The following is a 27941-nucleotide window of genomic DNA, read 5'->3' as shown; positions in this document are numbered from 1 at the left end:
AGCTACTTACCTGCCGGTGCATCTCTTGAAGCCTCAGTGAGTAGTATGGAGGAAAAAATGAAAGGCCTTATAAACAAAGCCATCAATAAAGTTATTGGGTCACTAGAAGACACAATAAATAAAAAATTGAAAGCCCTCTCCCAAACAAACTGGTCAATCACTGCCTGAAGACACCCTGAAGGGAAAGACAGGGCAAATAAGGCCCCAAGGAAAAGGAGCCCTGGGGAGAATACTTCAAAGAGTAAAAAAACAAACAAACGCTCAATCCCTTTAACTTCACACACTTGCGGGGAACTTGACAGTGCCCAGGGAACCTCTGATGAGCATGAAAAAGGCCCAATTCTTATCCCCATCAACAGTGAAAAGGAGATGGGGGAGGAATTAGAGCTGTCCTGCTCCTCTAAGCTAGATTCGGACATTGAAGAAGAGGAGAGGACACTGAAGTCAATGACGAGGCACAAGGGGCCTCTAGGTCAACGATGGGCATTATTGACCCTCTCTTAATTAAACATACCCTGTCGCCAGAGTGGACCCCTACCGAACACATTGAGGATTACCTCTCCTTTTGGCTCCGCAAATACCCAAGGATGTCAGATCACGTCTGAGATATGATCATGTCCACTTCCTTCCCTACCAGACAAAATAACTGCAACCCCAGAACTTGGGCCCAAAGTTGTAATGTTTATCGCCAAAGGGGAAAAAGACCCAAGAAAAGGCATTGACAAAGGCCTTAAATCATGCCAACATCGACTACTCAATCTATCTGGTCCATTCACCAAAAAGTTTGAAATGGCAGAAGAGGCCTACATGGATGACTCCTTAATCGATCCAATCGAGGTACGCCAATGGGCGCAGAGAGCAATCTGCCTCCTGGGAAATGCCAGCATGGCGCTCTCAAACGAGAGAAGGAAGAGCGTCTTCCTAAAAGTCGACCCAAAACTCGTGGAATTGGCTTCCAAAGAAGGTGGAGCTTCTGCCAAGGGCTCCTTGTCGGAGATGATTTCATCCGAGACATGGCAAAGTATGTGGGGGCTTTCAGCTCCATTCAAAAATCCCAGAAGGATAGTGAAAGAGTTTTTCAGGACAGAATTTTTGGAAGGGACGGGAGAACACGGTGTCAGTTTCCCGGCCGTGGACAAGGTAATTCAAGACCCTTTTAAGGATGAGGTCAAAGATTCCAGTCAAACTTTGGCTTGTACTCATCCTTCTATACGCAAAGACGGAGAGCTTGTGGCAGAGGATTCAGAGGAGAAAGGAGACAGAAAGGTTTCTCAGCAGATAAGACTTACCAAAGACCTATCACATACCCTTCTAAAAGTGGGAGGGGGATTAGCCTAATTCTCTGGGAACTGGAATATGGTGAAGGAAGACCCTTGGGTCTTAGAAACAGTGAGGGGATACAAAATAGATTTCACTGGTACCCCAGTACAAAGAAGACTACCCTAAGAAATGTTCTTTTCTCACAAGGACTCAACACTAGCATCACAAGAGGTAAAAGATCTATTGGACAAAGGTCTAATACAAGAAGGGACATAATGTGGTTTCGTAAGGAATATCTTCTTAGTAAAAAAAAAAGACAAAGGACTAAGACCTGTGATAAACCTAAAAGAGTTAAACAAATGGGTGGTCTACAACCACTTAAAAATGGAGGGAATACATATTTTAAGGGATGTGTTAATGAAAGGGGACTGGCTAACCCATCTAGACCTCAAAGATGCCTACCTCACAATCCCAATTGGCCACCTCATTAAAAATTCCTGTAATTCACCTGGGGCGGAAAACTTTGGCAGGTCTGCAGCCTCCCATTCGGGTTGTCCTCAGCTCCTGGGTATTTCACCAAAGTTATTCGCCCCGTAGCGGGATGGCTCAGTTCAAGGGGAATAAGGCTGATTATATATCTAGACGACATTCTTATAATGGCCCAATCCAAAGAGAAAGTTGTTATTCACACAGACCTGACAATAAAACTACTAGCACACTTAGGCTTCATTAAAAACAAGACAAAATCCTGCACAATCTCAAGGCAGAAAATACAGTTCCTGGGTTTTGTTGTAAACACGAGACAAAGAAAACACTGCAAAGAACTGAGGAGATTATTAGGAAAAAAAGAATTCCGTCTGAGAACCCGAGCAATGATTCTTGGCCTTCTGTCTTCTATATTCCAAGCTATTTACCCAGGCCCCCTATATTACCAAGCTCTTCAAAGACTCAAAGTCAAAGCTCTGAGAACAGACCAATTCTACTCCCAAATTGCAACTCTAGACTAAGATTTGCATGATTTTCAAGGAAGAACCAGAGATAATGATATACTCAGATGCCAGCTTGGAGGGACGGGGGCCAGATGCAGCAACTCGACAACTGGTGGCCGCTGGACAGAACAAGAGAAGGGATTGCACATCAACTGTTCAGAGTTACTAGCAGTTACTAGCAGGCTCCTATGCAATCCATTGTGTCACCAAAGATTTAATAAAATACTCTGTCATGTTACGAATGGACAACGTTTCTGCAATTAGATATGTCAACAAGATGGAGGGACCTCAGCCTGAGGGTCTGACGGATTTAGCCAAACTCTTCTGGAGTTACTGCCTAAGCAAGGACATCTCAGTAATAGCGGAACATATTCCCAGCCTTAGCAATGGGGTCGCGGATTCGTTTTCCAGGAATTTCAAAGATTCCAGCAATTGGAAATTACACAAGGGAATCTTTCTTTCCATCCAATCAATGTGGGGACCTTTCGGGGTAGACCTGTTTGCAGACAGATTGAACACTCAGTTACCCAATTTCTTCTGCTGGAAGCCGGACCCTCAAGCACTGGGAGTGGATGCCTTCCTTCAGAGTTGGAAGGATCTAACACCCTATGCGTTCCCTCCGTTTTTCATGCTTCCCAGACTATTAGTACACACTCGCAGGAACAAAGACATTTTAGTAGTGTGGAGATCGCAGGCATGGTTCTCAATCCTACTAGAAATGAGTATAGACCTTCCGGTTCTGATTACAGCATTCAAAGGAAAATTAACAGGCCCAGAGGGAGAACCACACCCTCTAGTAGAGCACGGCCTTTTAACACTGAAGCAGCAGCGGCTCGTGGAGGGAGTTCCGTGGGGCGGAAAGGCGGGGTGGGGGAGGGGCAGGGTGGGGGGGTACTAAACACCGGAATATGGATAATTGCAGGTAAGTAAACAATTAAATAAATAAAAAGAATGTTGTTGCTCGCCCTGCATCGCATTTGCGATGCAGGGCGAGCAACGAAATTCTTTTTATTTATTTAATTGTTTACTTACCTGCAATTATCCAAATTACGGTGTTTAGTACCCCCCACCCTGCCCCTCCCCCACCCCGCCTTTCCGCCCCACGGAACTCCCTCCACGAGCCACGGCTGCACTGAAGGCTTAGAGGATTTCAGGCGACAGTGGCAGATCGCAGGCCTTTCAACAGATGCCCTCCAACTCATATCAGAGTCATGGGCACCGGGCTCAAGAAAAGCATATAGACTGGCATGGGAGAAATGGGTTCGCTGGTGTCTTCAACGGAATAACAATCCCGTTTCAACTAATTTAGTTCATATATTAAACTACTTATCCGTGCTTTTCACATCAGGTTTCTCTTACAGAACAGTTAATGTTTAAAGGTCTGCCACCGCAGCGGGCCACTGCCTCACAGAGGGAGTATCTGTAGGACAAAACGTACTGACCCAAAAAAATTATGCGAAGTATGTGGGTCCTAAACCCTCTTTCTGCAAAATACGCCGCTCTGTGGGACGTAAAGATGTTCTTCAAGTTCTAGTGAATGGGGGTGAGAACTCTAATTTAGCCCTTAAATATTTATCCTACAAACTCACTGTCTTACTCTGCCTGGTGTCTTTTAGACGAACCTCAGATGTAAAAGCCTTAGACGTTAACAATAGGGCCTACCAACCAGAAGGGGTTTGTTTCTACCTAAAAAGAAGGACAAAAACAATGTCAACCCGCTATTTTTTTATCCTTTTTTCTCTCAAAATGACACTTCTTTGCCTGGTGAGATGCTTTGCAAGAATACGAGAGAAAGACTGCGACACGGAGAGGAAACACAAACCAACTGCTTTTATCCTATAGATCACCTCATAAGGCTGTTTCATCCCCCACTCTAGCTAGATGGTTCAAAGAGGTAATGAAAGAAGTGGGCCTAGACATTACTATATTTCGTGCAAACTCTCTAAGGGGGGCCTCAGCATCCAAAGCTTCTTTTCTAGGGGGAGGCCAACAAATTATCCTTAGAACTGCAGATTTGCCCAATTAACCCCTTCAGCGCGGCGCGGATTCCCGCGCCACGCTGAAGGTTCGTTGCGCGGGCGGGCTCATGACGGAACGGTTCCGTCATGAGCACAGCCCAACCGACGCTCATGACGGAACCGTTCCGTCATGAGCGTCAAAGGGGTTAAATAATGTTTAAAAGCTGTTATTTTAGACCTTTTAGTAGTGCTATTGATAATGTATTAAATGCACTTTAAACTAACATAATGTTAGCCTCCGTGTCATGCAATAAAATGTAGCTTGTTCACAGCATGGTGGGCAGAAAATCTGGATTTTATTAAAGACACAAAGGCTAAGATTATCCCACCGCTGAAACCTTCCCTGGTGGGGAATAGTGTTTTTTCTGACAGTCTTTAATTTTTTTTTCAGAATAGGAAATACTACACTTGGAAAACTAAAGTTACAGAAGTTTTTTCGGCGCACAACTTCAACAAAGATGGGAGAATGCTTTGTGCTGATGGACTTTATATGTTACTTGAATGTTATTGAGGTTCTAGATTTCGTCAATTGTTGCTGCTGTGAGCTGCACAATAAAGGAGATTTACGTAATCTTATCCTCCGTGTCTTTAAAAAAAATCCAGACTTTCTGCCCTCCACACTGTGAAAAATCTAAATTTTCTCCAGCTACATAGTGCTGGAGATGGGCAGCCCTATACCTTTGATCTGGTCTAATCGTTTCTTAGTTCCTTTCTCCCTTTCAGGAATCATTACACTTGCACAAAACTGCAAGCCAAAAATCATCTCTAATTCCTTTGCCCACTGTTCTATCTCCTTAGAAGGAAACTTGGTAAAAGACACTTCTTCATTCAATGATAACCTTCTTAGGGCATTAGACAAAATTGCCAAGAAGAAAGAGCTCAATAAAGAGAATGAAACAATCTTCCCCTTGGTACTAAGAACAGGCAAATAAAACAGCAAATGGTTAGAAATACGCGCCGAAGGAAAATGATGACTATAAGGCAAAAAAGTTATATAAAGAGGCTTTGAAGGGCTTCAGGAAGTCCCTTTTGAAAGTCCAGGTCGAGGCTTTCTCTGTACAAATTGCATCTGCAGCAATGACCCAAAATAGTGAAAATATTTCCCACCCTTGTTGCCTGCCAACAGGAAGTGCCTTGAACTAAAGCACTATGAAATAGTTTTGCGGATTACCTTCATGAGAAAGTAGAACATATCTATGGTTCCTTTTGTAACACTCAGAAATATCCACACAATTAGAGAGGCAAGTGATGGGGGTGAAATTAGGCAATCAGCCTCAGTGTTTTTGAACACAAAATAGCTACAAGATTATGTCCCGGCAATATTATTTTATAGCTTTCGTTCCATTATCCACCCCTTGATCCTAAAATTTGCGGCATCCACTTACAACCCTACGGTTAACACATTAATTAATCAATCTCTAGAAACAGACTGAGGGCACAGTTTCTTCTTGTCTTAAAGAGGCTTGATGCTGACCCAAGAAATCTAAACAATCTCAGGCTGCCAGGTCTTTCCAAAAGGCTGGAGAAGCTTGTGAAAAGCAGCTGCAGTAATACTTAGAAGACAACTTACTTTCCCATAGGTCTCAGTCAAGTGTCTGTCCAGGTTTTGGAACAGAGGTGACCATGCTGAAAGTAGCTGAATTCATAAACACTAATCTAGACCAGGTCCATAAAGTTATGGGAATCCTTTTGGACCTGTTGGAGGCATTTATCACTGTGTCTCATTCCATCTTCTTTGAATTTTTGGACAAAGTGGGAGTGAGAGATATGGTTAGACAATGGCTGGAAAGATTTCTGTAACGCAGACATCAATATGTACTCCTCCCCCTTATTACTCTTCCTACAGGGAGTTAAGATTCAGGGCCCCTCAGGGTTTTGCCTTTAGCCCTACCCTATTCAACATCTATTTAGCCCAAAGGCACAAGTTGCAGAACTTTGAGGGTTCAACATTTTATCATACAAGGATGACACTCAGCTGATGCCGGCTGGCTGGCTAACAAGCAGACAAAATCATAGAAAAGATTCCAGAGCTGTAAAAGTGCAGTTGCTAAGTAAATGCAGAGCAGCTGCTTGCAGCTGAATGCTGGGAAAAAGCTTCTGTTCTCTGAGAATTCACATCCACTAAATTTAAATAGACGGTCTAGTATGGTTGCTGCGATGTCACGTGCTGATGGTGCCAGGATGCTTATTTGGGGGCAGCAGATCGCTCCAATCAAATGTCAATGTATTCATTCAGTAGCCCCCATTTTGTGGAAATGTGCAAATCAGTCAACAATACACTCTCTTACATTTAAAACCCTCACAAGGCACAACTCTAGACTCTGAAATAGTCTCAATAATAGAGATGAGCCAAAGCAATTGTTTTTCAGTACACTGTTGAAAAATGGTGGATTGTAATAGGTCGCAGACTACTGACTTTTACAGCGGAACAGAGTGACAGAGTGACAGAGTGAGAGAGTGAGAGAGTGACAGAGTGACAGAGTGATAGAGTGACTCAGTATATAGAACCCAATAACTCCAAATTAGCTCCAAACATGTCGCTAGTTCTCTCTAATTCAGTCCAGCATGCATACAGCTTAATCCATTAGCATGACTCCTCCCCGGGAAATATGTGTGCATAAGTGCTCTGAATTAGCAGCAAGTAGACATCTGATTACTCCATGTCAGCATGAAGGCATGTTTCATTTTTTGGGGATTTTCTACAAAAATATACTACAATCTGGAATTGGTAGTTTTTAGTTTTAATTTCCACAATTGGTCTAACTGGTGTAGGTATTAAGGAAATATTTATTTTTAGAAAAGAAAATCTCATGACTGAAAACATAGTATTCTACCGACATGTCGCAATCTGGCAACTGGCAATTGAGATGTTTTATAAAGTCATGTAATACAATATACAGAAATATAGAGAAACTACAAATTCTCCTATAAAACATCCTATTCCAGAGTCTGGAACATTGTTATTAGCATAGTGGATATACCAATAGAAAAATAAGAATTCCAGCTAACTTTGTTAACAACATAAAGTTTTGTGTTAGGTTTACAAGTTCAGTAACTCCACTTTAGTCCATTCCCGGTACTTGCACTACAGGTAATTTAAACTGAGTATTATTCTGCATCAGATGAACAAGGAAAAGAGCGATTATTCGCTATTTTGGAAACCAGCACAACAAGGGACTAAGCAATGTAGCTTTACCACAATTAAAAGATGAAATTGGGACTAAGGGCATCATTAGGAAAGTCCGCCCACCATCCCAACGTAAAAAGGGACGCCCGCCATAAGTGCGGCGGTCCCATGGGGGTGATTAGGATGCGCCTGCCACACTGGCGGGTGCATCCTGCATTTTTAAAATTGCGGCGGCGGTGCTTTCAGCACCACCCGCCGCAATGCCAAAAATGCATGTTGTGCATTTGCATGCACAACGTGGCAGGCACTCCGCGGTGCCTGCCATGTTGCGCATGCAAATGCAGGGGGGTACCATAGGTACCCCCCCATGTGCACCCCCCAAAATTCCTGGGGACCCGCTACGGGCCCCCAATGGCAAGGACCGCATGCCTTTCCGTGGCGGCAACGAAGCCACGGAAAGGCAAATCCCCGCGTGTATCGTAATATGGATGGCGGTGTCTAACAGACACCGCCACCATATTAAAACCTTTTCCACCCAGTCGACTCATTGCCCGGGCGGAAAACCGGCAGACGGTCCTTCCGTCCGCTGGGGTTCCCCCGCCATAGTAATATGGCGGGGGGAAATGGCATGCGAGTGGGAGAGAATATCGGGCGGATTGCCACCGCCATGCGGGTGGTGGTGATCCGCCTGACATTCTAATTGACCCCATAGTTGGAGACACAAACACAATGGAAAAAAACTTAGGGCCGCATCGAAAATCAATTCAGCATTCCATAAAAAGCTAATTTTAGGTAATCGCTATGTAAGGAATGCAAAATGATATGTAAGAAAATAGCGATTGCTAAAGATCACAACCGCAATTAGGTAATCACTATTAGATAATACTACTGCATTCGCTACTACAAGGCCCATAGGTGCAAATGGTTTTGCATTAGCTAATTGGCGATTACCAAATTGGTAATCGCAAATTAGTTAATGCAAAACCAAGTGTGCCCAGGGGCCTGAGATCCCCCTGAAGCACCCCAAAGAGACATGTGTACATGCAAGTGCACTTATGCTGCAAGGCACTATGAAAAATGCAGTTTTGTGCATTTTCAAATATTGCATATGGTTACCATTGACTCGGATTCGATGGTAATAGCATATCCTAAATCCACAGTTTGCATTTAGAAAATGCTTGCCACATGTGCTTACTGAATCGCAAATTGTGAGTGTCTCTTTGCATTCGCTATTTTAAGTAATTGCAAAAAATTGCGATTACCTAAGATTGCGACTGCAAAGCCTTTCATAAATCTTTGATGAGTGTTTGGCATTTGCAAACAGTCAATTTTAGCAATTTGCACGGTTTGCAAAAGCAAAATGGTTTCACTCCAAAGTTTAACTTGTTACTGAAGTGCACTGATTTAGCAATATAAATTGATGACTTGTGTTGACATAATCTGAATTACACTTGAAAATGGATTTACTTTACACCATTGCTGTCCATTTTTGGTGCCAATTGGTGTAAATGTTTATGAATGAGAAAATCTTCTTAAACAAAAGAAAGTAGCATCAGGGCCAGCAAGGCTTTTTAACCCTTTTCCCCCCTAACGAGGTGTGGCGGTGCCCCCTACCTCCCCCTGGATAGGAGGGGGAGGTAGGAGGTCCCAGTTTGGACTGGAGTTTTCGCAACAACTTTGGTGTGCTTACCGATCCTGGGGACAGGACGGCCCCCCTTTTTTTTTGTTTGGCTCTCTACAGTGGCCAAAACTGATCTTTTCAGACCCCCAGCAGATGTTATCACGGGGCGCCTTTTAGGGGCGGCCTTTGCCATTTTACATTACTGTCGGCATGGAAATAAAGTGATTGCCTAATACTCAAGTGATTTTTCACAAATTTGATAAGGTGAGCACACAGGACGCCTGACTTCAAGGTCCGCAAATTGGCTGCTAGGCACTAGGGGGCAGATTTACAAGAACTGACACATCACTGCATATTAGCAGAGATGCGTCAGTTAATTTGCGTCACACAAAAAAACCCTTGCGCCACCATAGATGCGTCACATTTACAATGCGGCGCACCGTGGCGCAAGGATTGACAGATGCGTGACGCATCTATTGGCATAAAGGCAACTCATTTCTGGAGTCGTGTCGCAAGCACGATGCAACTCCAGTAATGCTTCGGAATGCCTATTTCAAACATGCTGTGCCACTCCTTACGTCTGCTTCAAGCAAGCGTAAGGTTTTGACGCAGTGGTGTCGTAAAAGTGACTCCGTGAAATCTTGTAGATTTCACTGCGTCACTTTTACGAGGCTTTCTTGAGTCGGAACGCCCACCTTGCATACCTGCATCAGGTATAATGTGACGCGGGGCTTTACAACGTGACGCATCTCCATAGATGCGTCACGTTGTAAACGTGTCACAACGGGGGGCATTGTTTACGACGCTGCTGCGTCATAAAAGTGACACAACAGCAGCGTAAAAGTGTCGCAGGTGGCTTGTAAATCTGCCCCTAGATACCTATAGCCTTGAGACTAAACCTCGCCCCCTTTATTAACTGTGATTGTTGAGAGGCTATTGAGAACTGGTTCTTAAATGGATAAGAGCCTATACCATATCAAAAAAAGAGGGGGGGACCAGGAGCTAAATGATGGTCCAGTGCCTATGCTCCAAAAATTTAAATCTTGTAATCACAAAAGAGGCACTGTTCCAAGGGGAATCAGGTCAAGAAGCGACCGTCATCCGCAAATAGAGGTGAGACAGAAGAAGAAGAGGATTGGGTCAGGGTTTAGGTACTATGGGTGACAGGGGAGACACGTTATTGTCTCTTGTTGCCCTCACACACCCCGAAGGATGTCATGCTTCATCATCGGGCGTTTGCTCCTCGTCGGGCCGGCGGTGCAATGCCCTACGGGTCCCCCGAAGGGTCTCTTTGGCGGAGATCTTTTAGAGAACTGCCGATGGATGCATGCGGGTATGTGGAAGGGAAGTACCAAAGTGAGCAGTGCAAAGAGTGTGTGCTATGTGAATTTAAAAATGCCTAAGGATACCAAACAAGTTATCATTTAATAAAGAGATATCCTTGGTATAGTAAAAAACCCGTAGGTTAATAGTTATCTGTCGAGACGTTATGTGTCTGGATAACTTGGAGGATGGTCGACATGTTTCACGCCTTGGGTGGTCACAGTGATCCTTGGCGTTTCATCAGGACCAGTGGTGGTGGTGAGATGTGAATAGTGCACAGACTAAAAAATGCGGGTAGGGTGATATTAGCCCTCTCGCTATTAAAGGGAAGGGGGGGAAGACGGTTTAGATTACCTCCATAGGTAGTGTGTGTAAAAACCAATATGTTATGCCCCCTTTGGAACTGACCTGTAAAAGAGAAGAGAGAGAAGACAAAGGAAAAAAGCATGTTTTTAAGGTGCAGGCCACTGACATGGCAAAGGCGGGGCACACTTGTCCCCGCACAGCGCACCGGGTACCGCAGAAACATACACTACGGAACAACATGGCAAAGGCGGAGCATACTTGTCCCCGCACAGCGCTCCAGGTATCAAAGAAACAGACATTCCGGACATGACAGAGGTGGAGGCAGATAAACACACGGTGTACAAGGTATGCGTGCATTTTACACAGCGTCAGCTGTCACTGGGTGTGCGGAGGGAAGTCGGGCCCCTGCAACATGAGCCGGGTGGGCACGGAGGCAGAGGCCAAACCAGCACACTCCAAGACCATCCAACGCAGGCTCAAACACGGGGTAAAAAATCACGCTCGTGAGTGCGTACCGCTAAAAATATATATTCCCGGTTCAAAGTTTACCGAGCCCCCAACCGAAGCGTCGGGAATGCGAGCTTACCTAAAAGAGGAGTAAGTGTTTCTCCATGAGTCTGCGGCGTAGGATGCCCACACCATCTAGGGCTGTAGGCAAGGGGAACGAATTCCAGTTCAGCAGGACCCACAGGGGAGGAGGGAGGAAGTACAAGGAGTGGAAATAGCATGAGAAATTACATAGCCTAGGTCACACTCGTAATGTCGAGACTTACTTTGTGCGGGGAGGTAGGTGGAACTTCTGTAGAATACTCACGGGTTACTCAGGTGACGGCACTGGAAACCTGCCCAGTCCAGACGCCAGCTCGAAGGTGGATTGTGAGTTGCAGATACGCTGTATTTAAATGCGGTGGGCTAGTGAGAGTGGGGAGGTGCCCGTTTCCGGTTTGGCGCGAGGAGTAGTGTCTCCAGAGATCTCGACGCTCATGCGTGTTGTGTGACACTTGCCCAGACAGTCTCGCGCATGCGTGGAAATTAAAAAACAGTGTCTGCGTATGTTAAGAGCTGTGACGTACGACGCAATTCAAGTGGAGGCTGAATAGTGGTTAAAATAGAGCGTGGATTAAGTGCTCATCAATTAAAGGTACATGCACTCACGTGGTGATCGAGAGAGTGTCGTTTAACACGTCGTGGAGCCCACGGCATTAGTGGTTGAGAGACGTGTGTCTAAAGCCAAGAATGGTTAAGGGAGTAGGATGAAGATAAGGGTATAGGTAGACAGTGATCCGGGGTCACACGTCCGCCTTACAGATGTTGTAATCCGAGACGAGGGTCTCCAATAGTATATGCGTGCAAAGACAGACGTATAGTCCAGAGGAAGATGGGAAAGGCGGGTACTGGACACAGTGGTTGCCCTGGGGGTCAGTCTTGAAGTTCTGACCACGGGATGTCATCGTTCAGGCCCAGTGTGTCAGTGTGTAGGCGATGGACCCAGCGTTGTTCTTGTCTGAGGAGGGACTTACAGCTCCAGTTGGAGTTTGTTTCCAGAATAGTCCATTGGATGGCTTCACATGGGTGGCCCTTCTCCAAGAAATGGTTCGTCAATTTTGTGGCTGCGCGTGCTCGTCTGATCGTACTTTTGTGTTCACTGATCCTTTTCTTGATAGCTCTAGTCGTCATCCCTACATAGTAGAGGGTACAGGGGCATGAGATTAGATATACGCAATTCGTGGTATTGCAATTCGTATGTTTTCGTTGTTCCCATCTAATGTTGCCTAGTTGTAGTACTTTGGTGTGCTGGGTGGAAGCACATGCGCCACATGAGCCGCATGGATAGTGACCTCTGACGGCTGGAAGGTTCCAGAGGGTATTTTCTCTCGTCATCTGTGCAGGCCGGGGTCTGGTGTTGACAAGTTGATCCCTAAGGTTCTCTGTCCTTTTGAAAGCAAAGCGGGGCGCTGGAATGTTCAGGTTATCGCTGTTAATGATGTGCCAATTGCGACTGATGACCTTCTTCAGTTGATTGGAGAGTGGGGTAAAGGTGGTTACGCATGTGATCAGTTTGTTGGTTTTTGGCTCCCTTGTCTCCAGGAGGCCGTCACGGGTATTATTTCTGGCCCGCCTTTTGGCCTGCTTGATCACCTGTTGAGGGTAATGCCTTTGCTTAAGGTTTCCTGCTAAGTTCTTGGCTTGTAGTTCGAAGTCCTGTGTTTTGCTACAGTTGCGTCGTATTCTCAAGAATTGCCCGTAGGGAAGGTTTTCCCTCAGGGCTTTCGGATGATGGCTTTTGAAGCTCAGGAGGCTATTGCAATCCGTATCTTTCTTATAAGTATTGGTGTGTAGTGCTCCATTCTCAAGGCTGATGGAAAGGTCCAGGAAGGCAATCCTTTCCTTGCTAGTTGTCATGGTGAACTTGAGATGCGGATCTAGGTTGTTAATCCAATTGTAAAAGTCTTTAGTCAAGGCTAAGGGACCATTCCAAAAGACCAGAATGTCATCAATGTAGCGTTTCCAGGTCACCAGGTGTTGTTGGAAAGGGTTAGTGTCCGCAAGAATGTGAGTTGTTTCGAAATGGGACATGTATAGGCCCGCCAGGCTCGGCGCGAAGGTGCTGCCCATGCTGGTACCCTGAACCTGGTGGTAGATGGTGGTTTTATACATAAAAAAATTATTGGTAAGTGCCAATGTGATAAGTGCTGCGATGAAGGTTGCCGGGGTCTGAGTAGGGAGCTCGGATTCCTGCAGGAGGTTACTCACCACCTCGATGGTAGCACCTTGTGGTATATTGGTGTACAGTGCTTCAACATCGAATGTGAGTAGTAGATTGATGTTTTCGGTGTTCTCCTCATTGATGTTCTGGATGAGGTTGAGGACATCCCGGGTGTCCTTGAGGTATGCAGGTGTAGCTTGGACCAAAGGGCTGAACTGGAATTCGTTCCCCTTGCCTACAGCCCTAGATGGTGTGGGCATCCTACGCCGCAGACTCATGGAGAAACACTTACTCCTCTTTTAGGTAAGCTCGCATTCCCGACGCTTCGGTTGGGGGCTCGGTAAACTTTGAACCGGGAATATATATTTTTAGCGGTACGCACTCACGAGCGTGATTTTTTACCCCGTGTTTGAGCCTGCGTTGGATGGTCTTGGAGTGTGCTGGTTTGGCCTCTGCCTCCGTGCCCACCCGGCTCATGTTGCAGGGGCCCGACTTCCCTCCGCACACCCAGTGACAGCTGACGCTGTGTAAAATGCACGCATACCTTGTACACCGTGTGTTTATCTGCCTCCACCTCTGTCATGTCCGGAATGTCTGTTTCTTTGATACCTGGAGCGCTGTGCGGGGACAAGTATGCTCCGCCTTTGCCATGTTGTTCCGTAGTGTATGTTTCTGCGGTACCCGGTGCGCTGTGCGGGGACAAGTGTGCCCCGCCTTTGCCATGTCAGTGGCCTGCACCTTAAAAACATGCTTTTTTCCTTTGTCTTCTCTCTCTTCTCTTTTACAGGTCAGTTCCAAAGGGGGCATAACATACTGGTTTTTACACACACTACCTATGGAGGTAATCTAAACCGTCTTCCCCCCCTTCCCTTTAATAGCGAGAGGGCTAATATCACCCTACCCGCATTTTTTAGTCTGTGCACTATTCACATCTCACCACCACCACTGGTCCTGATGAAACGCCAAGGATCACTGTGACCACCCAAGGCGTGAAACATGTCGACCATCCTCCAAGTTATCCAGACACATAACGTCTCGACAGATAACTATTAACCTACGGGTTTTTTACTATACCAAGGATATCTCTTTATTAAATGATAACTTGTTTGGTATCCTTAGGCATTTTTAAATTCACATAGCACACACTCTTTGCACTGCTCACTTTGGTACTTCCCTTCCACATACCCGCATGCATCCATCGGCAGTTCTCTAAAAGATCTCCGCCAAAGAGACCCTTCGGGGGACCCGTAGGGCATTGCACCGCCGGCCCGACGAGGAGCAAACGCCCGATGATGAAGCATGACATCCTTCGGGGTGTGTGAGGGCAACAAGAGACAATAACGTGTCTCCCCTGTCACCCATAGTACCTAAACCCTGACCCAATCCTCTTCTTCTTCTGTCTCACCTCTATTTGCGGATGACGGTCACTTCTTGACCTGATTCCCCTTGGAACAGTGCCTCTTTTGTGATTATAAGAGCCTATACCACCAAGTGTTACAAACTGATTGAATATACGTTTATGTATTCTCTCATTAGTTGGTCTTACATAGTGCTACAAGCCTGCTTTCTGTTACTTCAGAGCACCAACTTGTCATCAACTACAGCACAAAAACTGCAAGAATCTTTCAGTACCCCGGGATGCCTCAATTCAGGGCACTTGTTCTAGATTGATGTGTTAATCTTTTCTAACGCATTTGTCACAACGTGTACACTTGAAAGAGGCTGTTGCCAAGTTCATGTTATTACTCCAGGCGTACAACTGAAGCCATAAGAAATGAGGGGTGCGTAATCCTTAAAAAAAATGTTTATAAAATTACCTAATTAAAGTAAATGCTTACCGTTGCCCCACCCGCTTTGTCTCGTGGGGATGATAGCATGTACCCTGAGGCTTTTTGCAATTTGATGAGAAATGGATCTGCCAAACAAGACTTGAATATTAATTAATTGCACCTATGGTGATGAGAGGGAGAGTCTGGTCTTTGAAACAAAACTGTTGATTTAGCAGTTTACTCATAGAAATGAAACACCCACCAGGGTTTGTATATAAAGGCTCAGAAGTCCAGCCATTGCACCAGCACCTTCTACTCTCCTCCTCTGTGGCAATTTGAAGGGCAGCAGTTCTTCGGGAGCATCATGTCTTACCTCCATCATAGTGCTGGTTCTAGTCGGGTTTCAATAGGTGGTGGCGGTGGGGCCAGCTTTGGTGGCTTCCAAGGCAGTGTTGGAGCAGGCGGAGGTTTCCAAGAGGGCTATGGTGGTGGCTTTGGTGGTGGACCTGGCGGGGGCTATCTCAGCAACGAGGGCCTCCTCTCTGCTGGGGAGAAGCAGACCATGCAAAACCTTAATGACCGCCTTGCTACCTATCTGGAGAAAGTCAAACAATTGGAAAGTGCCAACGTGGAGCTTGAGAACAAAATCAAGGAATGGTATGAAAAGCACCGAGCAGGATTAGTACCTCAAGACTACAGCAGATATTATCCAATAATTGCAGATCTTCAAAAAAAGGTAGGAAAGTCCTGCTAGGCCAGTCATTCTGCCCACCTGCTTTCCACCAATGCAGTCATTGAAACCATTAAAAACTTGGAATAAGGATATACCCGATTAAATCATTGCTTGGTATTGCTGCATCGCAGTTGTTAATGCAGAAATTCATATTTACTTTTTAGGTTATTTACTTTTTAAATAAACGGGGGAGTCGTCTCTCATCGTTTCCAGATAGGGCTTTTTATAGAGTACAGACACTTTCTTCTCCAGATGTGTATAAAATGTCACTCTCACTCTTTATTGCGTCACTGCAATTCATTTCAACCACACACCATATGTATGGACCCACACGTTCCTGCAATGAACCTGCGACTAAACGCTTGTAAAGACCGGATTATTAAGATCTTCCCTGCTGTTTGTCTAAGACTGAGCCAAAAGTCTAACGTTATCATATTAATTTGTGCATTTGCAGTTATTGTAATTTTTTTTTAAAATGCTGATACAGTTCCATTGGATTGAGGGTAGGGGGCAGTGCTGTGTAGTTCATTGCATGATTATCTGAGATAAATAGCAAGCAAATGTGTGCGACTGCCTGGCTGTGAGACCATTGAGCCGTTCATTTGCTTCCAGGTGGCTCCATGCATCACTATGTTTAAAGAACCCGGCTGTCATTTAACACGTTCATGGAATCCACTCTTTCAGTTGTAGTCTTGGTTTTCTTCAATAGAGTCAGTGTCACTGACATTATGTAAAGGGAAGACGAAACACAAATTCCTAGATTTACGAGTCCGCATTGTTGCTTCTGATACTGCATGGTGGTGCTTATATTATTAAACAAAAAAAGGAGCGAGGGAGCTGGGTAATATGTGCTTGCTCCAAATATCTGCAAAGATACTCCTTGTCATAAACACGTAATCAAAAAATGTAACTCCACTTTCATTATTTTCCAGGAAGATTATTGCATATTTTTTTCTGAAGGTCAAATTCATTGTCCTTTTTGAAATGACCCTTCACCTGATGCTCCATGACCTTCCACTGTGACCATCTATTGTCTTCCAGATCATTGCCGCATCTACTGATAATGCCAGGATTGTCCTGCAAATCGACAATGCCAGACTGGCTGCGGACGACTTCAAACTGAAGTAAGTCTATCAATTCCGGAATCCCACAGACAGAGCTGTCCGAGTTCCATCGTATTCTTGCCTGTCCTCACCTCCCTTTCCGCAACGCCATCCATTCTCATAGCCTTATCTACAGTAGATGTGTTTACTGTAACAGCCTTTCGATTGTTGTGTCACAATATGTGTTCTCCCCTTGATAAGATTATTACCGTTGCCACACGGGCGCTTTCTAACCTTGCCAGACACACCCAGACCTCCCCTTGTCTGGTAACCATGAATAACCGATCCCTTGAAACCTGAGGGCTTGAATTAGACCTCCATAGATGGCCCTCCATCCATCAGGGTGGCAGAGGACATCTCCCCCCCACCCTGACCGGACTACCACCCACCATACTACAAGATCGCGGTCGGGCCAGCAGTGATCCTGTGCCTGCAGAGGAGCCACTGCCACCACATCTTTTAAGTAGCCATGCAGAACACCTTGGTAATTCAGACAGACTCCTAAAGCAGCAGGATTTTATTTTTTTTAAAACAAAATGCTAATAGGCCAAACAACCTGGGAGAAGAAGTCCCAGGGGTCATTACTTTTTCCCGTTCATGAAAGCTAGAAACAAGCATTGCTAATGCATCAGTTTCGCCTATGTGAATAATAAAGTGCTGTTTTCATCAATTATCGTTGGGGAGAAGGAAAGAGCTTCCTGACAGATAATGTGGGCGTGGAGAGGATGTGGTGCAGTGAGCAGAGCTGCTGACTCCCGAGCTGGGGATCCTGGTTCGAGTCTCGATGGGGCCACTCAACATCCTGTGATTCTATGCAAATCACTTAATTTCTCAGGTGATAAATTGAAATATAAATATGCTGGAAGAGTATACGGCAAAACTAAATGGAAATATAGTTCCACCAAAGCAGAAGTTAACAGTATTTTGGCAGCAGGAAAGTGATATGAGAAGCAGAGGAGGTACAAGCATTGGTAAATGCAAGAAAATATGCTAAAGCTAATACAAATGGAGGAAAGGTAAGTGGCATGCACAGGAACAAATGAGAAGCCAGGAAAGAGAGGAGGCGGGATGTAAGTCCCTTTTAAGTTTACATTAAAAACAATTGATTTCTCAAGCACAGTGCTCACGCTGTGCAGGCGAAACCAAAAAAGGATATTAGAATGTCCACACTAAATAAAAAGTGTGGTATCATACCCTTACCCTGACACCCCTACTCCGTCTGGCAGGTGGAGTAAGTGTTCTGAAAGTGGAGCCAGCAGAGGCACTGATATCGGAAAACTGATAGTAAGACTGACAAAGTATAGCAGGCAGAACTGTGTTTGGAGGACAAGGCCCTCTGTCATGTTTGCGATGGAGTATCCGATCTGCCATACTCTACATCAGGCCAATAGTATTTAAAATAATCCATGGCTTTGCTCCACTCACATCTTACACACAATCTCTAGAGGTACATACTGATGAAATCTGCGATTGGCAAAATGAAAACTTTTTTTCTATCCTTAATATACCTTGTGAGTCACAGAGATGTTTGCTCTTGAGATGAGAGCCCTATCACTGGACTCAGCTCTCAAACACCCAAATGACTGATTACCTCACTCCATCCACTCTTTCATCTCACCCTTTTGCCACACAAGGGTCATTTACTCTATGCATGCTTTTTATCTCAATCACCACTAATCACCTCACTCACCTTCCTCACTATACCACATCCAATCCGTACCATGCTTTGTAAAGCATGTATGTAAGAAATATGACCAATTCAAATACATTTCAAAAGAACAAATAGGGCAATGATGTCTTCTTTGAATATCTGTATTTATTTTGCTCGGCATTATCTATAAATTACATTTTCCAGTCGTTCCACTTGTGAAATAAACCTTAGACAAGAGACAAGCACAAGTTTATGATTAGCTCATTGACAAAAGCACAGAGATCTATTGGAAATCCATACTGAGGACTTAGATGAGGGTAGACGGGATGGAATGCTTTGCCCCGTCTTCTCTGGATAGCTATGCTGTATAATTAAATGCTCTAGAAATGTCTTCTGAATGTAGAACAGCTTCCTTTGCGTATAAGATTAACACAATCTCATTACACAACTAACTTGATTCTGCTACATTAAGGCGATTTGTTCTAATACCAGAAGACCAGCATTTAGAGACTTAAACCATTCTCAACAAAGGTGGCAATTTACAGAACATTCCTAAAAATGCACTTGTCCTTGCATATTTGGATTTCAAGCAACATATTGTCACATTGCTCAACCTTAAGAAAATAATATGAAGAGTTTACATAGTCTACTACACACTCTATCTAGGGGAAATCACCTGGTTTTACCTAATCAGCCATTCAGTGGTACTGGTTGAGAATGAGGCAAGTCATATGGGCTCCTCCTTCAGTTTACACACAGATGTTAGCCGCAGGTACATTTACCATAGTATCAATCTAAACGGTGTTTCTTTACCTTACTGCAAAAATAAAGAAACTATTATTATTGATCCTGAAGGATTTGGTAGACTTGAATTTCCCACAGTCATGTCTAACTTGCATGTTGGGAATTTTGTATGAAAATGATCTCGCATTTAAAGACCAAAACCACCAGAAGGGTATTTAGAGAGAAATTCTATAACCCTCCAATAGAGGCATTTTATTTATCAGTTGCTTGTTATAGATGTCACCAACAGTATCGTACTTCTACATCTTTTATTTTAAAAAAGCATATGGATTTAGTTGTACATTTGAAATGCCACAGGGCTTATGGCACTGTGCTGTTGCAATCTTTAATTTACCTGCTTTCAGCCTCAGTTGTAGGAACTTGCTCTTTCAGATGTGTTTTTTTTGCCCGTTACTCACATGCCTACTCATGTTTTTTCTCCAGGTATGAGAATGAGCTGTTCCTGCGCCAGAGTGTGGAGGCTGACACCAACGGGCTTCGTAGGGTGCTGGATGAGTTGACCTTATCCAAGTCTGACCTTGAGGGAGAAGTTGAGAGTCTAAGAGAGGAGCTGGCTGCCCTCAAGAAGAACCATGAAGAGGTAAAAGCAGTTGTTGTACTTCTAAAGAGACATGAAAGTGCTGGTATTGACATAGATGGAGTTTAAAAACTTTTTTTTACCTGCCCTTGAAATTTGTTTTCTGATTCATCAGAGTTTTTCCTTAATTGTGGATGTCTCTATTGGAAAAATCTTTGAAAAAAATCTTCGTGATTTGGTTTGGAGCTTTTTTCAAAGGCATGGCACACAATATCATATGAGAAACTTAATTTTGCTAACCCCTGACAAGAAATGCGGTCAAGGGATCTTTTAAATGTCTAAGATGGCGAAATGCAGGAGAGTGTGATATTGCAAGTAAGACAAAAATCTGAGCTGTGCAGGAACTGTGGGGTGCCATGTTAGTTACATTCCCCTGCTGAAATTGGTGCTTTTGAACAAATGCTCCATTCCAGATCTAGCAGTTTACTAAGTGATTCAGAGAATTCTTGTTCGTTATCACAAGGTAAGTTGCAATAGGGATGTAGGGAATATTTGACACATTTCAACTATTTCTTACATTTTGCCTTGAAACAGTATGAATTATTACCATCTCTCAAGGCAGAGTCAACAGATACAAGGGAAAGGTGTGGCAGAAGGTAATTTCTTAAGCAACTATTCACCTAACACCAATGCACTGGCACACAGTTTATCAGATCAGGTGTGCATTGCAAACCTGAGACACCTGCGAAGTGAACAGCATTACATTACTTGCTCCAAGAAGAACATATTGTTATACTCTCAAGAAATGTTGGGCTGGTGGCTCTGTTGTTTCTTAGGCTGTTGTTTCCTTGGCCAAGTTACAGGCATTTGTAAATGTGATGATTGGGTGGAGGAGATATCATGAAAGGGAGGACAAGCATTCACTTGAATAATTCAGTAATTTTCAGAACCCATGGTCCTACTGATGAAATCTTTGTTTAGCAGATACACCTTCTTGCTAGACCATAGTCAACCCCTCGCCACATCTTCTGCTTACTAGTGCCCGCATCCCATCATACCGGAGTCAGGCCCGCATCCTGTCACACCGCAGTCAGGCCCACATCCTGTCACACCGAAATCAGGTCCACATCCTGTCACACCGGAGTCAGGTCCACATCCCGTCACACCGGAGTCAGGTCCACATCCTGTCACACCGGAGTCAGGTCTTTTCCTTCACGGACATACCTGTTTCTAATCAAGTATCTGTTCTTCCCCTGCACTACATTATCTTCTCTCACATCACACCTCTAGATGCTCCAGTAGATACCATTTCCACATTTGATGGTACTTAATTTACTAACCTCAAAAGATTAAAAGGAAGAGTTGGGGCTGTAGAGGACTTTGAACCTCTGATTTGACAGTGACACCAGATGTCAGCAGCGGTCAATGAATCTTAGCCGTTTCCCACAACTAGACTGTGTCTCCTCACCAGCACAGCTCACAACCTTCTAACTCAACAATTGCACTTCCTTTTTGTAGTCAATAGCCTTCCCCGCGAAGAACATTCTTAACCCTTCGATGAATTCAAACCATTGCCCTTATGTCAAGCCTCTCTCCCCTACCATTCCTGTTCTTTTTATTCGAGCATTACAATCATTAAGTCAGACAAAATAATTCACAGGCTCCTGTCAAAATGCCAAAAATATGTCCTTAGGGTAATGCCTAGTATGTCACTTAAAAAGGAAAAAGAGAATGCTATAATTTAGAAACAATATATACTCATATCCCCTCTGGAAAAGTAGATGCTGCTACAAACCAGTGACGACACTGTGCTCTATAGGAGTATTTGGTGTATGGTAATCCAACGATACCAATGATGGGGTTATGGTTATGATTTGTTTTATTGAAAGCAAACATGGATGCGAATTAGTGGCGACTAGGGATGGCAGCTGTAACTACAGAATAACCCTTTGGTACCCCTGGCACTACTCTTGGCATCAGTGGTCTCAGGGATCAAAACTAACGGGAGCAAGAAAGTAAATATAGTTCAAAGAACCATGTTTGTGTTTGAGGTGCACAATCATTGCCCCTTTCATCTCAACTCGCGGGCTAAGACGAGGCTCTTGAGGGGCCCACGGTGGGAAACTGGCGACACTTGAGATGCTAATGGGGATCAAATTATGCATGATGTCACTTCTGTTACTGTTGGCATTTTGGTGAATTGACTTCTATGAAAGCAACTATACAAAGAGCACAGAAGGTGACTGTTCCGTGTAGTCTTTCAAACTCATGTATTCCTGCCTGTGATTCCTGCCCTTGATATGTTGCTACTCCTCCTGCAGGAAATGAAGGCACTCATGGGAACCCAAGGGCAACTCAGCGTAGAGATGAACGCAGCGCCAGGCATCAACCTGCTGAAGCTTCTTAGCGACATGCGAAGCCAGTATGAGGACATGGCAGAAAAGAATCGCCGGGATGCCGAAGCAAATTTCCTGGAAGCGGTGAGGAGGGGAGATAAGCTGCTTGGTGCATGTCTTGCGGGTGGTGGGATAGGGCGGACTGAACGATGGGAAACCTAGATATTGCCTGACTAATTAATGTCCCCTGAAATGCCCATAAATGATGTTGCCAAGTAAGTCCCAACCCAGACTCTATGTAAATTATCACCTAGTCTACTCAGGGCTTAACAGCCATTCTGAGTTCCCACAGACTGGTCCATGCTGATGCCTTGGGTTTGGGAGGAGGTGTGTTCTAAATACCAATTAGCATATGGTTGACCCCTGTCTGTAATGACCGAGACCATTGAAAGCGGATGTAGTGGAATGCACCACAGATGACTACCACTGGCAGAGGGTGAGTCAAGCAGTTCATCCATCAGTGTTTGTGATGTGTAGACATGTGACGTACACTCACACCCATGCTGTCTCTTAGAGCAATGCCATCAAGCAAGAAATCTCTGCCGGGGTCGAGCAGGTGCAGTCGAGCAAGAGTCAGATTCACGACCTGAAACGCTCCCTCCAGGCCTTGGAAATTGAATTGCAGGCAGCTCTGGCAATGGTAAGTTGTGTCAATTATTCCAGTTCTTTCTAAAGATACTTCAAGGGCGCAAGATCTTTCCAAGCATATAAGGTGCCCCATTTCTCCTGGAAGAGCTTTAAGAACAGGAAAATGATGAAAGCACCATTTATATAGCACATAGGTCATTCTCAAGAGAATGAAGGCAGATACATAAGTGCCATGTTTCCTAGGTCCTTGAGTGGGTAGCTGGTCCAGATATGTTTAGTTCTTTGCATTCTGGAGCTTGTAGTTCTGGTTTTATAATGGGATAAAATGTGCCTACAAGTCATAGAATGTAAAGACAAATTCTGGACTGGAGCAGCTGATCACGCTTGGAAACGGGATATTTGGCAGGGCTGCCGTAGCAGTATTAGTGAGAACACTGTCACTGAATTGGCTTTAAATCTCATTTTTTGCAATCTCAAAAATAAGCCAATTTGTCTCGGAATCAGGTGTTGATCTGCCAATCTGGATGTTACATATAGTAGCCAACTACTGAGTGTTACCGTTAATTGATCGACTGATTGCATTGACAGAGCTCAAGCAGCCACATCCTTAGAAGTGTACCAGCGCTTAAGGTAGATTAGAGAAGCAGGATGCATGAGCTATCTCATCAGGGGAGGGACAGAGTAGCATTACCAACAGTTTTCCTAACCTAAGGTCAAACATATTGGTCTTGACCACTTTCCTAGACGGCATCAGCTCCGATTGTAGCCCAATGATTGGAGGTAGGGAATTCCAAATTCTAGCTGTGAGAACTACCAGACTACGTTGTCCTGGCCTGAGTTGGAAGATCTCAGTGCTCTGCCAAGAATATACAATGAAAAAATGGCATCACGTATGTCTTGAGATTTACCTGATATATGATTTTATGAAAGAGCGAAAGCGCTTTCAATAAACCTCTTTCGTAAACAGGCAGCCAATGTCATTTGTCTAAATATGCAGTAATAGACACATTGCTTTTCAGGCCTACAACTAGCCTAGCAGCAAGGTACCGCAGGAGTTGGAGGCATTGGATAAGATATTTAGGCCCATCCACTAGAGGAGAATTTCAATAGTACTTGCGAGAGGTGAAAAGTGGCTGCTCATATCTCTTCTAGCAGACTTAGGTGTGTAAGGTAAGAACCTATCAGGAACATACAATAATCTGGAACTGGTGGTACATACATTTTCCACACCGGCCTCAAAATTGAAGTCTGTCTATTCCCACACCCCAGTTGCATGCTGGAGGCACTGGCACAGGAAAATCTCCAAGCTCCTTCAGCCACCATTTGGCGGTCCACTTAGCTTCAGGCCCGAACACTACAACCTCAGTTTTACCCTCATTAAGAGAGAAGGAGTCAGTGTGCATCCAATGTGCCACCTTCCTTAGGTACATGTTGAAGGTGTGGGCTGGCTCCTTTATTTACCATCTAGTCTGACAATCAATGACATGTCATCAGCATAGGTCTGAAAAGGGATTCCAAAGAGTTCTAGCAACTGAGTCAAGGGTCATTAACAGCTCCAAAAGGGAAGCTAATAAATGTTTGTAAATTAAGTAAATGTAAGGACTAAGCCCAACTTCCAGGAACAAACAAAACTGTACACATGCATAAACTATAAACTATACTAACAATCATACAAGAAATCAAAGCATAGATCCCGTGCTCAAACTTTCCTAAGTTATGGGACACAACTCTCTCAATAATAGCGTGAGGGTAAAGACGAATTGGAGAGTAAGCAAGCAGTCTTTATGGTCAATATTTCAGTGTCTACTGCATGAAAATGCAATATATATGTTCTAAATGATAGGAAATGAGAGTTGGAATCTATTCAACATGCTCCCATGCTGCCTTAATAGCAACTTGGACTCTTCTCGGGCTTAGGCAGTAATCTCTCAGGTCGCAAACGTCTACTGCATGTGTTTCATTGGCATATGCCTGTTTTTCAATCCCAATCCAAGGCAGGCTTGGTGAGTTTTCACACCTCAACATACCTGATTGCAGTATTTTACTCTGAACTTGGGGCAGAGTTATGGGCTGGAACCATTCTTCATCATGCTCAGACACTTAGAACACACTCCATTACCATGTGTCGCCTGTCCTTCTTGTCTTGTTTACCGGCAGAAACAATCCCTTGAAGCCGGCTTGGCAGAAACAGAAGGCAACTACTGCGCCCAGCTGGCACATCTTCAAGTAAAGATCAGTCAAGTAGAGGAGGAGCTCACGCAAATCAAGGGAGAGATGGAGAACAACATGGCAGAGTACGAGCAACTCCTGGACATCAAGAGCCGGCTGGAGAGGGAGATTGAGACCTACCGGCGCCTGCTGGACGGTCAGGGCAGGTAAGACGATGGCAAATCCTGAACACCTACACTTTAGCAATATTTTGGTTCCAGGCAAATACCTTTACCTGGGGTGCCATTGCAGGAAAGAGGGGAGCCCTAATTCGCCCAAAAAAGTGACATAGGAAAGCCCTTGGCAAAAACCTTACTTGAAACCACTATTGGCACCAGACATCAAACATTGCTTGTAGAATGATTATAAACCAAGCGCGTTCTCAGTCATGTGTATGTATGTTGTTTCCTTTCAGTGGCTATATCGAGCAACAGCCCAAGAGTTATGGCTCTCACTCATCTAAAGGTAAGGGTGCCCTCTTTTTGCGTCGTGATAATGGCTAGATGTGACAGTGGTGGGTTCTGTTGCCATAACCCCACCTGTTTGCAGTTCTGCCTGGTATAATAAAGCCTCACTGCCCAAGGATGTGTGTGGGACACTTAGTTCCACAGTGGCAGCAGTAGTTCTTGCCATCCCACCAGAGACCAAAGACTGGTCCTGCACTGCCTAACGTCTCTAGATATAGATTAGAAAGCACAGAGGTGGCATTGCTCAAGCAGGCCTAATCCAGGAAGGAAATTAAGGGTGAATTTCCTCCAATCATCGCATTTTGTGGCATTAACCCTCCCACAATACAACCTGCTACACTCATCTAGTTGTTTTACCTTTTGCAAGGTAACCTCTGGCCCCTATTACCAACTTTAAAAGCTAAAGTTAACATTGTAAGCGGCCATCTTGTTCTACTTTCCTTTTCACCGACAGTGCTAGAGTCACATGTTACATTGCTGCTTTATGATGATATGTTGGCATGAGTTCTATGCATGAAATTAAAAAGCTATAAATGCCTGTTTACCACTTGAAATGTGTCACTGAATAAAAAGGATGGAAAAAATAGAAATAATATAATGATTGGATGATCCTGGGATTTTGGTTTGAGGATTATTTACTGCCCCATAAACGTGTTGGAAAAACCTCCTCTTGAAGAGCGAAACATGCATTTTATTACTGCCTGATTAAAATACTCCCTCTTAGAATTATAATTCCCTCTTTTATCATAAATTAATGAATTTACTATCAACCACCAACTATTGGTAGAGCATTGGACTCAATACATCTGATGCAGTAGAGGCCCCACTCTCTCTCCTTCTTTTATCATACACTTTGGGACTTTCTCCCTCAAGCACACACTCACTACTTGTTGCCATGGAGAGTTGCACAATATCACAATTTTCAATACTATCATCACATATGGGACATGCACCAGCCTGAAAGCGCTCACAAATGAGACATATGTGATGGTTCGCGTTAGGGGCGTACGTCTAGAATAAATGTCTCAAATAATACAAATGCCAACGATACGTGAAAATTAAAGTGTAGTCTCATTATTAGAAATGGTGTATGAGGCACATTTTCAATGTTAAACCATTCACAAGATACAGACACCAAAATTAGGAAATTCACAAAGGCACATTTACATGAGGAACAGACATGATTACTTTTGACCAGTTTAATTCTGAGCCTTTTTTTTTTTTTTTAAATGAAACCGTTCGGGCGCAGTTTAGAAAGCTATTTCCCTACCTATGTTTAATTTAGGTACAAAAATTGATGCAATGGAGATGACAAAATCTAATGCCTGATTTGTGAAATGAGATCAGAATGCCATACTTTATCCAACATGTCCACCACCCTCTCTTACCTTTATGCACTAATCTTTTTCTCTAAAGGTATACTACCTGCATTGCATTGTTCACCTCTTCATTTCTTGTTTCAACCCCAGATCCAGTTAGAAGCCGCGTTGTGAAGACCATCGTCCAGGAAGTGGTTGATGGCAGAGTAGTCTCACAAGAGGAGAAACAAAGTGAACAGAAACTATAGACAGAAGCTGGGTCTCTGCTTATGGAACCGCTGATCTACCTGGAAACCTACAGCAAGATGCCCAGACAGGGAGGAGGAACCCCTTCCATAGCACCACCCCTCCCGTTCTTCTGCTTCTCCTAGGGGGGTTCATCAAACATAGCCATAGAATGTGTTGGACAATTCAACACACTGAGCAACGCAACACCATCATCCCGCGTATACAAGCAAGCGAGGAGACGCCCACATTGAATGAGAGGACACCTAAGAAAACCAAGAGGGCGCCCAGAGGGTCATCACGTGGCTTGGCATTGACCAAGGACGAGCGCTCTTACTTTGACAATGAATAGTCAATTTTTGGTTACTAACCTTCAAAACTTAGGTCAATGGAGAGCATTTTATGTGCCATGTCCCTTGCAAATGTACCTGTGGAGACAGCACACATTGCCACCTCAGCAGGGGCATCGGCTGGTCACTGTGCCAAGGCTCTTTCTTTGGGTTTTCATCTCTGACCTTTCACCTCTCTTTGCAAGAAAATACACATCTCTGTTTCTGTTCTATTATTATCCAATAAACTATCTTTTTGAATGCTAAATAAAAGGGTGTATTTTCTGTTACTAAATGTGTAGAAAACATTTGCCCAACTTTGCAATTCATTTATTGAAAAGATTTAATTTTATTTTATTCTCTTGAAGTTCGTTTGAATGGGATCTAAGGTGGACTGAACTTAGGTTTAGAAAATTGTTTCCCGAATTTTCTATTGATGAAGCAGTCAAAGAATATATGCTCAGCCTAGGAGGGTGTAGGA

At 44.2% G+C, this 27941-nt stretch overlaps 1 protein-coding gene across 1 annotated transcript; it reads left to right on the top strand.

Moving 5' to 3' along the window:
- The first annotated feature begins 15411 nt into the window (after positions 1–15411).
- Positions 15412–27733, top strand: LOC146869237 (keratin, type I cytoskeletal 12-like). The gene is made up of 8 exons (XM_085645517.1): positions 15412–15856; positions 16895–16977; positions 19835–19991; positions 22250–22408; positions 22839–22964; positions 25070–25287; positions 25536–25585; positions 27057–27733. The coding sequence occupies exons 1-8, from the start codon at positions 15485–15487 to the stop codon at positions 27152–27154; spliced, it is 1263 nt and encodes a 420-aa protein (XP_085501643.1). The 5' UTR covers positions 15412–15484; the 3' UTR covers positions 27155–27733.
- The last annotated feature ends 208 nt before the right edge of the window (positions 27734–27941 follow it).

This window comes from Triturus cristatus, chromosome 1_1, assembly GCF_964204655.1.
Source record: "Triturus cristatus chromosome 1_1, aTriCri1.1, whole genome shotgun sequence".
In the NCBI taxonomy this organism is placed as follows: domain Eukaryota; kingdom Metazoa; phylum Chordata; class Amphibia; order Caudata; family Salamandridae; genus Triturus; species Triturus cristatus.
This window is presented reverse-complemented; position numbering and strand designations above follow the sequence as displayed.